The sequence below is a fragment of the Furipterus horrens genome, unplaced genomic scaffold (assembly GCF_987537825.1).
Source record: "Furipterus horrens unplaced genomic scaffold, mFurHor1.1.pri manual_scaffold_4, whole genome shotgun sequence".
In the NCBI taxonomy this organism is placed as follows: Eukaryota; Metazoa; Chordata; class Mammalia; order Chiroptera; family Furipteridae; genus Furipterus; species Furipterus horrens.
In genome coordinates, this window is record NW_028327174.1 from 86,766,741 (window position 1) to 86,785,050 (window position 18,310).

Here is an 18,310-nt window from a genome sequence, read left to right on the forward strand (position 1 = left end):
ACTTACTGCCATCACGTAGACTTATGAAAATTTATTCTACATTTTAAAATCTAACACTATCGGGTTTGGCTGGGTAGCTCAGTTGGTTAGATCATCGTCCCATTACACCAAGGTTTCAGGTCCAATCTCTGGTCAGGGCACATAAAACAAGCGACCAATGAATGTATAAATAAGTAGAACAACAAATTCATGTCTCTCCCTCTCTCTCTAAAATCAATAAATTAATTTTAAAAATTTAAATCTAACACAATCATTTTTTACTTCGTTGTTGAAACTGTTCCAACTTTGGCCATCAGGGCTCCTTCAGTTTTGCTCCTGTGTTCTTTCAACATGCCCCATCCTTTCTTGAGTATGTTATTACTGTCTGGCAAAAATATTCCAAGCTAATCTTAAACTTTTCAGTCCTTGGAATCAACCATTTCTCCAAATAATTCTTTGCTGTGGGGCTGTCTTATGCATTCAAAGATATTTAGCAGCACCCTTGGCCTCTACCCACTAGAAGCCAATAGCGTGAGATAGCCAACATACTCAAAAAATATCCAAATCAATACAGTTATTGGTAAAAACGAAAACTGCCTTTTATTTTACGGAAAAAACTAAACAGACTTTTTGGCCAGCCCAATACTATGTCTTTATTTTAGGTGGGTACAAGAAATGTTGGGGGTAAGGAACATTTTCTAAAGCATACTGTCTAACCGCTCTGCTGCACACCTGAAACTAATACAAAATAATGCTGAACATAAACATTAATTGAAAAATTAAAGTAAAAAAGAAATATCACTAAGGTCATATTAAATAAAATTGAATTGGTTAAAAAAAAAAACTATGAAGTATAAATATAAGAGAAGAAAGCTGGATTCAGACAGGGTTTTTTTTGGTTACTGAAGAGGTTTCTTTTCCTTTGTAAAGTAGAAGAGACTTGACGACATTTACATAAAAAGGAAAGAAGTAACACGAAAGACCCTTTATAAAGGTCCCTAGCAGTAAGTGGTGTGGCCCAATGGGATAGCAATCCTCAGGCATACTGAAAGGTCCCTGATTTCATACCTGGTCAGAACACATAACTGGGTTGCCGGCCAGGTCCCTAGTTGGGAATATTGTGAGGGGCAACCGATAAATGTCTCTTATACATTCATTCTCGTTCTCTCTCTCTCTCTCTCTCTGCCCCGTTCCCCCTTTCTCCCTCCTTCTCTCTCCCCCCTTCCCTTTCCTCCCGTCTGTCTTAAAAAATATTTTTTAAAAAAGAAAGGTCCCTTAGGCAGGAAGCTGATGTAGGAAGCTATATTCAATAGTCACTCTGAAACTTTAGGTTGTACCAGCATCACCTGCATAATTTATTATAGCTCTGCCCCTACAGATTACGAAGAGAAATTTGAGGCTTTCTAACAATTCCCCCAGTTACTGGTGCAAACTGTCCAAGTAGTTAAGAGTACAATCAGACTAGTTCCAGGACAGAAATATATGTACAAATCACATACACTGTGGAGAAAAATAAACTAAACTATACTGAATACTACCTATCTCCAAACTGTGAAGACAATTCACACTCATTCATGGTTTTACACTTTCTGCTTTATCTTTTATTTCCTATGAGCACTTTACTTCCTACACAAGTATTTACTACTTTTATAGAACTTCCAAAAACAAATTTTTGCTTTAATCTATCATAGTTTTGTTCACATTTCCTAATTACTATGATTTTTTAAAGTATATTTTATTGATTATGCTGTTACAGTAGTACCAATATTTTTCCCCTTTGCTTCCCTCCTCCCAGTAGCCCCCATTCCCTCCAGCAATCCCACCCTCCTAAGGTTCATGTCCATGGATCGTGCATGTAAGTTCTTTAGTTTCACCCTTTCCTATACTATTCTTAACATCCCCCTGTCTATTTTGTACCAACCAATTATGCTTCTTAATACCTGCACCGTTTTCCCATTAACTCCCCTTCTTCCTCCCAGCTGATAAGCCTCCAAATGATCCCCATACCTATGATTCTGAATTTTGTTTTTATTTTTTAGATTCAGTTGTTGATAGTTGTTTGTTGTCACTTTAATGTTCATAGTTTTGATCCTCTTTTTCTTGAATATGTCCTTTTAACATTTCATGTAATAATGGCTTGGTGATGATGAACTCCTTTAGCTTTACCTTCTCTGGGAGGCACTTTATCTGCCCTTCCATTCTAAATGATGGCTTTGCTGGATAGAGTAATCTTGGTTGTAGGTCCTTGCTTCTCATTACTTCCAATACTTCTTGCCAGTCCCTTCTTGACTACAAAGTATAGTTACTTTGTAGGTAACTCTTCTTTTCTCTTGCTGCTTTTGAGATACTCTCTTTATCTTGAACCTTTGGCATTTTAATTATGATGTGTCTTGGTGTGATGAATTCTTCTATAAAATTATATGCAATAATGCCTAGGCCTCATATGCAAGGTCACACTTTATGCAACCAAGATGTCACTAATCAGCTAAAAAATCATAATAATAATAATAAAGAATTAATGCTAGTTTGTGGAGTAATTGCCCAAGTATAGTCAAAAATGGACAATTTTGTTTGTATTTTCCAACCTGTACAATTTATTCCCAATGGAAGAGCAAAGTTTTATTTGTAATACACAAGAACTATGTAAATTCACACCTACGTTATAATGGCTGTTTTGTTTGTTCGTTTGTTTCAAATTTATTTGTTTTTCTATTACAGTTGTCCCACTTTTTCCCCCATTGCTCCTCCCCCACCCCGTTCACCCGTTCGTTTGTTTTTTTACCTCAGTTGTATTTGCTTCCGTTTTTGCAGCTCTTGGTTCCTGAGTTCTTCCAGGCGTCTGAGTTCTTCTTGACGTCTCATTAAATCTATAAAATATTGATTACCCATTAATATTTTAGCTGCCCTTCTCTATTTTTATATCAATGAACATAAAGACTAATACTGGCAATGATATATAATAATTTATTCATACTCATTCACCCAATGTCTATTACATCATCTTATAATGAGATTATAAGCTGTGTAATTAATCTAATTAATTTCCTTTCTGGGCCTGTTTCTTCATGTGTATGAAGACAATAATAAAATTCATCCTTTTCTCAGAAATTAAGTTTCCTTTAAAAACATGAATTAAAACATGCTAAAAGCAGAATGACAGCTGTATATTCACTTATATATTTTTAACATATTAGAATTTCTCAGCAGCAAATGCAAAGCCTAAAAAGATGTCTTAGGAGATGTTAGTAGAGAGCAGGTAAGAACCAGACCAGTAGGAATAGCAGTAAGACATTTCATAAGGCCCAAAGATCACCAACCCCCCAACATAATTAGTATAAGATTCCTCATACACTAAGTCAGTGTCTTATGAAAAAAGACAGCAAAGAATTCTTGAAAGTGGAAAAAGACTGAATACTGAGATGAGCGAGATCATTTTAAATAAGACAAGCATTGCCACTGACATCATACTTGCTGTATCAAGAACAAAGGCTCCACAGTAGTATAAGGTAACAAAGAGTACATTTTTTTTGCATATCTAAGAAGTAGTAAACTTTCCAAGTGTTAAAAATTTTTGTAATATCTCACCAAATTATGTGGGCCTGCATGTATAAATTTAAAACTACCAAAATATTAAGATATTCTGAAAAGCACAATTATTGGTTACTTTTATTTTCCTTGTCTCTCATCATGTTATCTGATTTTCTAAAATGGCCATAAATTAGCTTAACATTATTTAATAATTCACTACACTCAGAACTTACATAATACAGTTTCAGTTAACTTTCTATGTCGCAATAACTCTATTATCATAACTGTAACAAGGTTGGCAACACAGCCCTAACAAGGTAAATATTATCCTCCTATTTCATAGATTGGAAACAGACTGAATTATGTATTATGTCAAAGAAAAAAAGATTCAGATAAATTATAAATGTGCTCCAGCTATCCACCTATTGCTCGGCCAATCTATCATTATTCCAGAGCTCTTTCCGACATACCAGTAACCCAAACCTGGATAGTCAGATGCAACTGGGAAACTAAAAAAATTAAAATTAAAAAACAGATTTTGGGACTCTTTTCTTCAGGAAAGTCAGTTTTGGTACATGGGGTAGGGACCAGGTGATTATAACAATGTTAGTTAACACTTAGCAATATTAAAAGACATCAAATATGACTACAATGATTTCAGACATTTACACCATTAGTTGTCAACTATAACTAACTACTCATTAGAATTAAACACCTTTTAACCACAGACCAATTAAATCAAAATATCGTGGGATGTGGACCAGACATCAGTATCTTTATTTGAAGCCCCCTAAATGACTCCATTGCACAATCAACGTTGAGAGCCATGCATTAGTTGAGTGGGAGAAACCTAGTGCATAGAAAAAAAATGTAATCTACTTACATTGCTAAAGAGGAAATTCTTCAATAAGCCAAAGAATGGAAAATGTCCCACTATCACCTATAACAATTTCAACATTGTTTTTGGAGATTAGCTGTAGGTTAGCTGCTCTTAAATTAGAGACTACCTAAATATAAAATTCTAAATATAAAAATATGCAACAGATTTTTGCCCATGAGATTTCTGGCCAAGATGGAGGCGTAAATACACGCGCTGCTTCTCTTCACAACTAAGAAGAAATTTACAACCACTTCAAAACTTAAAAAAAAAACCCATAAAATCCAAAAAATCAAAACTATAGGGAAATTCAGCAAGAAATAAAGAAGAAATAATCAATCAGAGGGGTAGGAGGGGCGGAGCTGGGATGGAGAAAAAGAGAAAAGCAGCGGCTGCAGGTGAGTGCTTTTTGTCAGCATAGGTAGAGGCAGTGCAGCTCTCAGGAGAGAGGCGGGCAGACAGGGCTAGCAGCACCCTTGACAAGAAACACATTCATACTGATTAAACCCGAGAAATTATTCAAGCTCCAAACTAGACCACACAGTTTGCAGTTCCAGAACCTGGGAAAATAGAGCCACATTACTTCTGACTATGAAAGCAAGTGGGGTCGGGGCACAGAAAGAAGCTGCCAGTCTCGAAAAGGAGGCAGCTTGCTTAGTATGGAAATGGGAAGAAGTGCCTGGAAAAGCTGCGGAAACTGGCACTTTCCCTCTCAGATCCCTCCCCCACATAAGCACCAAAACACGGTGAACCAATTGCCAGCACTAAGGAATATCTAAGGCTCCACCCCCCATAACGTAAGAGATCCAACAGCCCTTTCCCAAATCACAGAGGAAATCACAGAAAGAGGAGGAGACAGAGAAGTACGACCCAGAAGCAGGGTCAGATCAAGGTCCCAGTCACGCAACTAAGCAATGAGCAGATAGCATGCCTAACAGATGAGAAGACAGACAACTTAACAGATGCACAGTTTAAGGCATTGGTGATTAGGATGCTCACAACTCTGACAACAAAGATTAAATGGGACGGGGAAAGAATGAAGGCTATCCTGGCTGAAATAAAGGAAAAGACACATGAAACAAGTGGTGAAGGAAAGAAAACCAGGGTTGAAATCAACAAATTGGAACATAATGAAGAAACAAACAGTCAACCAGTACAGAAGGAGGAAATGAGAATTTTAAAAAATGAGGAGAGGCTTAGAAACCTCTGGGACAGGTATAAACATGCCAACATCCAAATCATAGGGTTTCCAGAAGGTGAAGAGGGAGAGCAAGAAATTGAAAAATTATGTGAAAAAATAATGAAGGAAAACTTCCCTAATTTGGGGAAGGAAATGGATGTACAGATCCAGGAAGCACAGAGTCCCAAACAAACTAGACCCAGGGAGGACCACACCAAGACACATCATAATAAAAATGCTAAAGGATAAGGATAAAGAATCTTAAAAGCATCAAGAGAGAAGAGGAGACTTCCAGCCAAGATGGAGGCCTAGACTGACACACTCCGTCTCCCTCCACAACTAAGAAGGAATACAACTATCGCAAAACCAGAAATGACCAGAAGTTCCACAAAATAAATGGAAGTCCAACGTATGAAGCTATAAAGAAGTGGAGCTCATCCAGACAGGCAGGAGAGGCGAAGCCGGGGCAGAGAGGTCAAGTTGTGCTGGTGGAGGCAGCAGTGGCAATGGCGGTGGGACAGGGGTAAGCATAGACACCTATATTTAAGGGGAGGCGAGAAGCACCTGGGGAGCAGCCCCGGCTGCAGAACAGACCCATCAGCTTGCGATTCCAACGCTGGGGAAGACAGACCCCCATTACCTCGGACTGTGAGGCCCAAAAGGGGTGGGGACAGAGGAGAAGACTCCCAGTCTCTCAGTGGAGAGTGAATGGCAGAAATCCATCTTTGACCCCCAACCCCACAGAAAACACCACAGCATGGTGAGAAGGGTCACCCAGTTGTAACCAGTGCACAGGCTCCGCCCACTATAGAGTAGGAGTTGACAGCCCCACCCAGGAAGCAACGGTACACACAAAACTGTCTGGATGGCACAGATCATGATAGAGATCCCAGTGACACAGATGACCTGACAGCAAACATCTGATCTAACAGATCAGCAGATAGGAAATCTTTCTGAGGCACAGTTCAGAGCTTTGGTTATAAGAATGCTTACAGACCTGACAGCAGATCTTAAACAAGACAGGGAAGGAATGAAGGCTAGTGCTGCTGAAATGAACAAAAACACATAGGAAACTAGTGGTGAGGGAAAGAAAACCAGACATCAAATCAACAAATCGGAACACAGGAAAGGAACAATCAACCAGTACAGAAAGAGGAAATGAAAAGTGAGGAAAATGAGGAGAGGCTCAGAAACCTATGGGACAGCTATAAGTGGGCCAACATGCGAATCATAGGGTTGCCAGAAGGGGAAGAACTAGAAATTGAAAAATTATGTGAAAAAATAATGAAGCAGAACTTCCCTAACTTGGGGAAGGAAATAGACTTACAGGTCCAGGAAGCACAGAGAGTTCCAAAAAAACTGGACCCAGGGAAAATCACACCAAGATACATTATAATCAAAATGTCAAAAATTAAAGATAAAGAGAGAATCTTAAAAGCAGCAAGACAGAAGAAGAGAATTATGTACAAAGGGGTCCCAATTAGACCATCAGCTGATTTCTCAAAGGACACTCTGCAGGAAAGGGAGTGGCAAGAAATATTCAAAGTAATGAAAAGCAAAAACCTACAACCACAATTACTCTATCCAGCAAAGCTGTCATGCAGGATAGAAGGGCAGAGAAAGTGCTTCCGGGACAAAGTAAAACTGAAGGAGTTCATCAGATCCAAACCACTGTTATACGAAATGTTAAAGGGACTTTTTTAGAAGAAGGAGGATCAAAACTAAGAACATTAAAATGAAAACTGTATCACCACAACCAACAACAGAAGCTTGGGAACCAAAACAAAGGCAAACTAAGTAGGCAACAAGAGTGGGAAAAGAATTATAGGTATGGGAATATTATGGGGGGAGGTCAGCAGGGAGGGGGAAGAGGGGAAAGGGACGGAGATGGTACAGGAATTAAGAAGCATAATAGAAGGAAGTGGAGTAGACAGGAAGATGTTGAGAAGAACTATATGCACAACCAATGGGCATAGACTAAGGGGCAGAGGACAAATGGAGGTAGGGGGTCAGTGGGTGAAGGGGAACAAAGGGAAAAGAAATTGGGACAACTGTAACAGCATAATCAATAAAGCATATCTAAAAAAACAAAAGAGAAGAGGAGAATTACTTACAAAGGAGTACCTATAAGCCTGTCAGCTGATTTCTCAAAAGGAACTTGGCAGGCAAGAAGAGACTGGAAGGAAATATTTAAAGTGATGAAAAGCAAGGCCCTACAACCAAGATTACTCTACCCAGCAAAGATATCACTCAGAATGGAAGGGCAGATAAAGTGCTTCACAGACAAAGTAAAGCTGAAGGAGTTCATCACCAAGCCATTATATGAAACATTAAAGGGACTTATTTAAGAAAAAGGATATCAAAACTATGAACACTAAAATGAAAACAGTATCACAACTATTAACAACAGAAGCTAGGGAATGAAACAAAGGTAAACTAGAGTGGAAACAGAATCATAGGTACGGGGAGCATGTGCGGGGAGGGCAGCTGGGAGAGGGAAGGGGGAGAGGGAGGGAAATGGTGCAGGAATTAAGAAGCAAGGTAGGAGGGTGGGGAATAGACAGGGGGATGTTGAGAAGAGCTTTATGCACAACCCATAGACATGGACTAATGGTGGAGGACTGCTGGAGGGAGGGGATGTTGCTCGGTGGAGGGGAGCAAAGGGAAAAGGAACTGGGACAACAGTAACAGCATAATCGATAAAACATACAAAAAAAATTTTTTTTGCCCATGAAAAAGGAATAAGAAAAAACATGAATGTTTGTTATCTGACAACTGGTTAAGCTGTGCCAGTTCAGAAAACTGCTTCAACCTCTCGAATCACATTCCCTTACCTGTAACATTGGTATAATAATTAGCTCAAATGCCTGGCCAGGTAGCTAGGTTGGTTAGAGCATCAACCTGATACTCCTGATACCAAGGTTGCAAGTTCAACCTCCAGTCAGGGCACATACAAGAATCAACCAATGAATGTATAAATAAGTGGAACAACAAATCAGTATTTCTGTTTCTCTCTAAAATCATTCAAAAAACTTGTTTAATGCTTTCAAATAAGCTTAAAGGCTGGACAATACAATTATCAGATAAGCATCTGATAATAAACAGGATCAATATCAACTTAAAACTACCATATGACAGTGGACTGAATGCTGACCTGCGAACCAAAGGGTCGCTGGTTCAATTCCCAGTCAGGGTACATGCCTGGGTTGCAGGCCAGGTCCTCAGTTTGGGGGGTGAGGGGGGACGTGTGATGCTTCTCTCCTTCTCTTTCTCCTTCCCTTTCCCTGTTCTCTAAAAATAAAATCTTTTTAAAAACTTAAAAATTAATTAATTTAAAAACCTACCATTTGACATTCACAAAATTATTTTTTAAGTTTTGTTAATATCCAAAGTTCCTAAAATTTTAGAAATGTGTATATATCTATATACTGCCATAGTAGTATCGTTTTGGGAAAAAATTACCAAAAAAATACATAACTAGATATGTTTTTGTCCTTTGATCGAGTAAATGACACACTAACAGACATATTTCTTAAAAATATAGCACAAAAGTATTCACAGACATGAATACACCACCTGTAGTATACTACTAATTACCAGACCAAATAACATTTTTATTTTTTTAAAGATTTTATTTACTTACTTTTAGAAAAGGAAAGGGAGAAAAACATCTATGTGAGAGAGAATCACCTGTTGCCTCTTACACACCACCAACCAGGGACCTAGACCGCAACCCAGGCATGTGCCCTGACAGGAAATGAAAGCAGTGACCTTTTGGTCTGTGGAACAACAACCAACCGAGTCACACCAGTCAAGGCTATACCAAATAACATTTTTAAACTTACCTAACAAATTTAATGATAAAAGAACACAAAATTAATCAACACTATAACTTCAATATATCAGAAATACAGATACACAGCAAAAGGGAAAAGAGAGAAACATAGACAGATTTAAAGTTTTATTTACTGGACTGTAAGAAAGTGTTTTCTGAATTGAATAGCCTTCAAGTAATGAAAACTGAATGTATGCTCTCTGATGTAGCAAGTCGACTTTCTGAAAATACAAGAATTGAAACTACAGATTGAAATGACATCATATATTCCCAAGGAATATTATGGCATACAACAAAATACATCTTGAATACGAGAATGGACAGATAAAAAGATGTAATAAAGCAAATATGATGAAAGGTAAAGCAAAATCTAAGTAGTGAACACCTTGATATTAATTCAAGTTGTTTTTTGTTTGTTTAAAACGTCTCCCCTGGCTGGTGTAGCTCAGTGGATTGAGCACAGGCTGATGAACCAAAGGCTTGCTGGTTCAATTCCTAGTCAGGAAACATGACTGGGTTGCAGGCCAGGTCTCCAGCTGGGGGCACAAAAGAGACAACCACACAATGATATTTCTCTCCCTCTTACTCTCTCCCTTCCCTTCTCTCAATAAATAAAATCTTAAAAAAAAAAAAAGAAAAACTTCTTAAAACAAAATGTGGGGGGTGGGGGCATCCTAGTAAGTTATTAGACGTTAGAAATAAAAAATTCATATGAAAACCTGACAAAAGGATCAAGTCACTTGCACAGTGGGAAAAAAATCCAGCCTTATTTAAGACTTCTCCACAGACACGTTCAACACTAGAAGACACTGAAAAATGCTATTACATACTTGAGAAAAAAACGGGAGGGCAAAAACGCACAAATTTTAACCATTCGAGCATCAGTTTAAAGTACAAGGATCACAGAGTACTTTAGAACATGCAAGAACTCCAGGAATGTTGTTTCTATAAACTCCTCTTAAAGAAATTATGAAGACAGAAATGATCCTTGAAGGCTTCAAGTCAAGATGCAGGTATAGGGAAATATGTTTCACTTCCTTGTACAACCATAAAAAGGATCACAACTAGCATTAAAACAAAAAAAACCCAGAATTGCTTGAAAACTGAACTATATAGAAGTCCAACAACTAAGGATTTAAAGAAGCTATATTCATCTAGATGCGTAGCAGGTGCAGAGACAGAGAAATGGTGCAGAGAGGATGCAGTGTGGGAAGGGTAAGGCAGTGGAACAGCATTCACATGTGGAGGATAAAAATCAGGTGGATGCAGGTTAGACTGCACAGCCCAGGGTTCCAGCACCAGTAAAAATAAAGCCTCATAACTTCTGGCTATAAAAAAATCACTGGAGCTTTGAGCAGCAAAAGGAACTGCTGGCTATTAAGGAGTGTGTGTTTACAGGGACCACATGGCCCAGAATGTATGCAAACTCCCATTCTGGGAACCACCATGACAACGACAGCTGGAGGGGTGCCAGTCTTGTACAGGAAGTGGGTGAAGTGACTGGAAACAGGGCAAGTGCCAGACAGCCTCCAAGAAATCAGGCAACAGCAGCACTGTCCCCCCTCTGATCCTTCCTACCCCACAAACGAAGCCACTAGTGACAAAAAGGGTTGCCGTCCTCATTGAATACCTAAGGCTCCACCCCACACAACTTAGAACAGGGCGTCAAAGCGGCTGAACTTAATACACAGAAACAAACACACGGAGATTGCCAAATTGAGGAGACAAAGAAAAATGCCCCAAATGAAAGAACAGAACAGAATTGAAGAAAAGGAGTTAAGCAAAGTAACATAGCTAACTTAACAGATTCAGAGTTCAAAATAATGGTGATCAGAATGCTCAGAGATCTCACTGAGAAGCATAATACATGAATTGAAGGCTACAAGAAGTGAAATTTTAAAAAATCCAGAAGAAAGCAACCGTGAAGGGATGGAAGCAGGGATTCAAAGCTATGATTTGGAACATAAGGAAAAAATAATCATTCAATCAGAACAAAATGAAGACACAAGAATTTAAAAAAAAAAGAAGAAGAATTTAAGAAGACTCTGGGCCCTAGCTGGTGTGGCTAAGTGGATGAAGTACAGGCCTGTGAACCAAAGGGTTGCTGTTTCGATTCCCAGTTGGGGCACATGCCTAGGTTGCAGGGCAGATCCCCAGTTGGGGTTGCACAAGAGGCAACCACGCATTGATGTTTCTCTCCCCCTCATCCTCCCTCCCTTCCCCTCTCTCTAAAAATGGATAAATTAAATATTTTTTAAAAATCCATTCTGGGACACCTCCAAAAGTGCCAACACTCGAATCTCAGGGGTGTCAGAAGGAGAAGAAGAGTAACAAATTGGAAACTTATGTGAAAAAAAAAATGAAGGAAAACTTACCTAATTTGGTGAAGGAAATAGACATATAAGTACCAGAAACACAGAGGGACACAAACTAGACCCAAAGAGGACCACATCAAGAAACATTATAATTAAAATGCCAAAGGTTAAAGATAAAGAATCTTAAAAGCAGCAAGAAGAAAGCAGAGAGTTATCTACAAAGATTATTAGTTGATTTCTCAAAAGAAACTTTGCAGACAAGAAGGGGCCGGCAAGAAGTATTCAATGTGATGAAAAGCAAGGACCTACAACCAAGATTACTCTATCCAGGAGAGCTATCATTTAGAATGGAAAGGAAGAGAAAATGGTTCCCAGACACGGTAAAGCTAAAGGAGTTCATCATCACCAAGCCCTTATTATATGAAATGTTAAAGGGACTTAATTAAAAAAAAAGATCAAAACTATGAACACTAAAATGACAAAGAAACTCACAACTATCAACAACTGAATCTAAAAAAAAAACACTAAGCAAACAACTACAACAGGAACAGAATCATACGTATGGATATCATTTGGAGGGTTATCAGCTGGGAGGGGGAAGTGGGAAGGGTTGAGAAAGAGGGTAAAGGTACAGGGATTAAGAAGCATTAATGCTAGGTACAAAATAGACAGGAGAATGTTAAGAATAATGTAGAAGGAGACTTCCGGCCAAGATGGAGACCTAGAAAAACACACTGCATTTCCCTCCACAACTAAGAAGGAATACAGCTACCTCAAAACTCGAGACAACCAGAAGTTCCAGAATACTGAGCTGCATGGAAGTCCAAAAACCAAAACTATAAAGAAGAAATATTCATCCAGACAGGTAGGAGGGGCAGAACCAGGGAGAAGACCCGGTGTGGCAGAGGCAGAAGCAGAGGCAGGCCGGTGGAAAGCGCAGACACACGTTTTATATAGTAGGGAGGGACACCAAGGGAGCGCTCCCAGGCCCAGACCAGACGGCACAGCTCACAGTCCCAGTGCCAGGGTAAAGTAAAGCCTCATTGTTTTTGACTGTGCAAATCAGCAGGGGTTGGGGCAGAGGAAGAAACTGCTAGCATCTCAGTAGAGTCGCCTGTTTAAAGGGCCCCTGTGGTCCTAGAATGTCCGCAGACCCACCCACTCTGGGAACGACGTCCATGGCAACAGCTAGAAAGGCGCCAGGCACATACAGTAATGGAAGAAGTTCCTGGAAAAGGGGCAAGTACTGAGCAAACAGCATTTTTCCCTCCAGAATCCTCCCCCACCTACAGCACCACAACGTGGTGAAATGGCTCGCCCATACTGACAAATACCTAAGGCTCCACCCCTTACAATGTAACAGGAGCAACAGCCCTACCTAAGACACAGAGGCAAACAAACATAGGAGCCTGTCAAGATGAGGAGACAGAGAAGTATGGCCCAAAAAAGGAAACAAATCAAGATTCCAGTAGGAGAACTAAGGGATGAGGAGATAGCCAACCTAAAAGACATAGAGTTCAAAACACCGGTGATAAAGATGCTCACAGGCTTGACAGATATGCTTCAGTACGGCAAATGCTTAAGAGAAGAAGTGAAGGCTATGCTAAATAAAATGAAGGAAATCTACACAAAACCAATGGTGAATAGAAGGAAACCGGGGTTCAAATCAATGATTTAGAACATAAGGAAGAAATAAACAGTCAACCAGCACAGAATGAGGAAACAAGAATTGAAAAAAATGAAGAGAGGCTTAGGAACCTCTGGGACAGCTTTTAGTGTGCCAACATACGAATCACAGGGGTGCCAGAAAGAGAAGAGAAAGAACAAGAAACTGAAAAAATAATGAAGGGAAACTTCCCTAATTTGGCGAAGGAAATATACATACAATGTCCCGGAAGGACAGAGTCCCAAACAAGCTAGACCCAAAGAGGATCACACCAAGACACATCATAATTAAAAGTAGCAAGAGAAAAGAAGAGAGTTACCTACAAAGGCATTCCTATAAGACTGTCATCTGATTTCTCAAAAAAAACTTTGCAGGCAAGAAGGGACTGGCAAGAAGTATTCAATGTGATGGAAAGCAAGGACCTACAACCAAGATTACTCTATCCAGCAAAGCTATCATTTAGAGTGGAAGGGCAATAAAATGCTTCCAAGACAAGGTAGAGCTAAAGGAGTTCATCATCACTAAGCCATTACTATATAAAATGTTAAAGGGACTCATTTAAGAAAAAGATCAAAACTATAAATATTAAAATGACAACTCACAACTATCAACAACTGAATCTAAAATAAAAACAAAATCCAACTAAGCAAACCAAAATAGGAACAGAATCGTAAGTATGGGGATCATCTCAAGTGTTATCAGCTGGGAGGGTAAAAGGGGAGAAATGGGGAAATGGCGCAGGGATTAAGAAACATAATTGGTTGGTACAAAATAGACAGGCGGGAGTTAAGAATATTGGAAAGGGTGAAGCCAAAGAACTTTATGCATGACCCATGGACATGAACTAACGGGGGTGGGATTACTGAAGGGAAGGGGGGTAACTGGGCAGAGAGGAGCAAAGGGAGAAAAACTGAGACAACTATAGTAGCATAAACAATAAAATATACTTAAAAGAAATTATGATAAACATAAGACAATCAAGAGATGAACAGAAAAGTCATAACTCAAAGAACATATATGATGAGGATTATGGTTAAAGAACATTATGTTAAAATAAAAACATAATATTGAATTAATAGCTGAACTTCCACATTCATTGCCGCATTATTCATACTAGGCAATATGTGGAAAAACCTAAGTGTCTATAAATGGATGATTGGATCAAAAAGACATGATGCAGGGAGGATAAATGGTGATGGAAGGAGACTTGTCTTGGTGTGATGCACACAATACAATATACAAATGATGTAGTATAGAACTCTACCCTTGAAATCTGTAATTTTATTAACTGATGTCACTCCAATAAAGTCAATAAAAGAGATATATATAATAAACATGTAGTGTATATGACATACAATGTGGTGATATACAACACATGTTCACGTATACACAACATATGTACAAAAATCATATATATACATACACATGATGGAGTATTATTCAGCCATGAGAAATACAGATATCTTAGCAAATGTTTGTAAATGCTGATATCCTACCATTTGAAACAACATTGATGAACTCTGAGGGCATTATGCTTAGTGAAAAAGCCAGAGAAAACCAAATACTGCGTAGTACAAGTTACTTCTGGAATTGAAAAAAAATTCAAACACATAGAAATAGAATAGAAATGTGGTTGCCAGGGGGTGGGGGGGTGGGGGGGCAATAGGGAGAAGTTGGGAAAAGGGTACTAGTTAAAGATGAATGAAGTCTAGTGACAACTCTAGCTGTTAACACTGTATTATATAACTGAAAAGTTGCTTAAAGATCTAGAACTTAAATGTTCTCACCAAAAAATAAATAAAACCAGGTTCATACTTTAAAAAATTAAGTTAATATCATAAATCCAGACCAATTGGAAGCAAAATTAATAAAAGATGAGGGGGAAAAGAGAAAGGACGAACTGAAAATATGCCTATTTCCTTGTTCATTTTTCTTTGCTAACCAGGAATCAAAAGAGAACATTTAGAGAAAACAAATATATTTCTATTACTTGATTTATCAGACAAAGGCATACATAAAGAACAATAGTATCAAGAAAAATCCAGTAGTGCAAGAGTAGACAGTAATAGCAAAATGAATGTCAGAATTAATGTCATCCACTGAGAGCTATATAATTACATAATAAAGGGAACACAAATACATCATGAAGAAAATTCAGGAACTGCTTACTATATTTATGATAAAACACAAACACGGAACAAAAACATAACCTCTAATGAGTATAAAGGGATTTGGATCTAAACTAAATAAAGTATAAATAAGGCAATTATTAAAAGTACTGATGTGTCCAATAAGAATCAACATCTAGAAGAATTTGCTAAGACATATACATAAATATTCACCGTAGCACTGATTTCTCTAACAAACTGGAAAGAAAATTAGATGTCAATCAGGGAAGGATGATCCAAACTGATTACAGCTATTTAATAGAATATAGTGCAGCTATTTAAAAAATAAGTTAATTTTTATGTATGTACCTATGTAGGAAGTAAATTATAAACCAGATGCAGAAAAAGATAAACAGGGTTTGTTATAAATACAAACATCTACGAAGATATACAAGATTTTTTTTTTCACTGAGAGATACAAAAGCCCTGACTGGTGTGCACAAATTGGTTGCCTGTCATTCCACAAATCAAAAGGCCAACAGTTCTATTTTTGGTCAGGACACATGCCTGGGTTGCTGGTTTGGTCCCTGGACAGGGTGCCTACCTAAGAGAGACAAAGGATCAATGTTTCTCCCTCCCTTCCCCGCTCTCTAAAAATAAATATATATATTTTTAAATACAAAAGAGGCCCTGGCCAGGTGGCTCAGTTGGTTGGAATATTGTCCCATACACCAAAAGGTTGCAGATTTGATCCTCAGCCAGGGCACATACCTAGGTTGAGGGTTCCATCCCTGGTGAGGGCACATGCTGGAGTAAGTCAATAATGTTCTCTCTCTCTCCTTTCCTCTCTCTTTCTCCCCTGTCTCACCCCCACCCCCCCTTCCTTCTCTCTCTAAAGTCAATAAACATATCCTCTGCTGAGGATTAAAAAAACAAAAACAAACAAAGAAAAAAGATAGAAAAAAGTCCCTGGCTGGGTAGCTCACTTGGTTAGAGCATCATGCAGATACTCCTAAGGTTGAGGATTCAATCCCCAGTCAGGGAACATATAAGAATCAACCAATGAATGCATAAATAAGTGGAAAAACAAATCCACATTTCTCTCTCTAAGAAAAAAACAAAAGAAACTTAAATACAGAAGAAACTGACTCCCACAGAAAACAGAAGGTGGGGTAAAGGTGGAGGGACTTTTTCTGTACCATTTCATGATCTTTCTCCTTCCATGATAGGTCAACTGGAGAGTCCCGTGTTTCTGCAGAGCCACGAAACTAAAATTACCTAAAATCCTTCCCCAACCTGAACACACACCTACAAATGTTAGATAAAATATAAATTGTAGATCAAAAAAGAAAAAATTATAAAATTTTAAACAAACACTTAAAAGAATTTATCACCAGCAAACTTCTGCTGAAATACAAGAGGTACTTCATCAGAAGAAAATCCAGAAGCACAATGAGTGGTATACATTAAGCAATGTGCTTTTCTAATATTATAAACCAAAATATCGTTACCGGGGGTATAATTAAACGCACAAGAAAGCAAAAAAATAGCCCTGGCTGGTGTGGCTCAGTGGATTAAGTGCCAGCTTGTGAACCAGAGGGTCTCAGGTTCGATTCCCAGTTGGGGCACATGCCTGGGTGGGGGGCCACATCCCCAGTTAGGGGCACAAGAGATGCAGCCACATGTTCATGTTTCTCTCCCTCTCTCCTGCCTTTCCCCTCTTTCTAAAAACAAATCAAATCAAATCAATAAAATATATTTTTTTTAAAAAAAGCAATAAAATAAAAGCTCAAAGGAAATAACTTTGAAAAGTTACTCTCCTTCAGAAATGAAAATGTTCTTAGGGGTGAGGCAAAGTTCTCTAAGAGCTCACAAGAGCTCTTTTAGGCATAAAGAAACACTGTTCTTTGTCATCACTAAGTCCTCAGTACTTCAAAACAGCTTTTCCTACAACTAACACTAAGTATATGTTGAAGTGAATGACTTATACTACTGTCAGTAGCAGCAACAAAATACCTCTTAATGCTTTCACTTACTTCCTAGCCATGTCATGACTGTAGATAGTGGGAAAATAATGTGACAAAAAGGCCTAGCAGGCAATGAGCAGAAAACAAATCTTATCAAACAGAAGTGCTAGAGCCATTATGGGGCCTAGGAAACTCAAGTTTTTTTAATTTCCCAGTTTATTCAGGTGTGTAACAAAATTTTAAAACCACAAAACCACCACCAGACTGGATGAACTTGAAGCTCTTCCAGCTCTAACCAGCCAATAATTCTTGACTTTATCTTAGGTAACAATTTCCAAATTTTCTGCAAGAGACTTTATTTTTAATCATAATATATGACATGAACAAGTTCAGTCTTATTAGAAAACTTACAGAACTACTAGGTTTAAGGGTACAAATTAAAAGTAGTATCTAACTAGTTTCTAGTGTTCATTGAGCTGCATTTTGTTTTAACTTATATGGCATCAGCAGTTATTCAGTGACGTGATCATAACTGCTCAATCAATATTTACTGGACAGGGAGATGGGAACCCCCAGATTTTTATTCTAAAGGAAATGAGAATCTATCAAAAGGATTTAGAGATTGAGTGGTGATCAGATTTTCACCTTTCAAAGAAATACTGGCTCTAGTATTTTAAAAAATGGTTTAGAAGGGGGTGGCGAAAAATGCAGTAAGGAAACTGCTGCAGAAATCCAGGCAAGTATCTGTGGGGCCTTAATCTCTGGGGGCAGACAAGAGACCACAGATAAACATTTACTGAAATGCTAACCTAAAGAACAAAACCAGCCCCAGCAAGTGTGGCTCAGTTTGTTAAA

The 18,310-nt window shown here is 38.4% G+C and overlaps 1 protein-coding gene across 1 annotated transcript in view; it reads right to left on the reverse strand.

The window, feature by feature from the left end:
- PSPC1 (paraspeckle component 1) overlaps window positions 1-18,310 on the reverse strand; it is a 73,218-nt gene that overhangs the window by 33,281 nt on the left and 21,627 nt on the right. Inside the window, exon 5 of the mRNA XM_090273721.1 lies at window positions 2,762-2,846. Coding sequence (XP_090129847.1) covers window positions 2,762-2,846 — 85 coding nt within the window. The remainder of the gene's footprint in view (window positions 1-2,761; window positions 2,847-18,310) is intronic.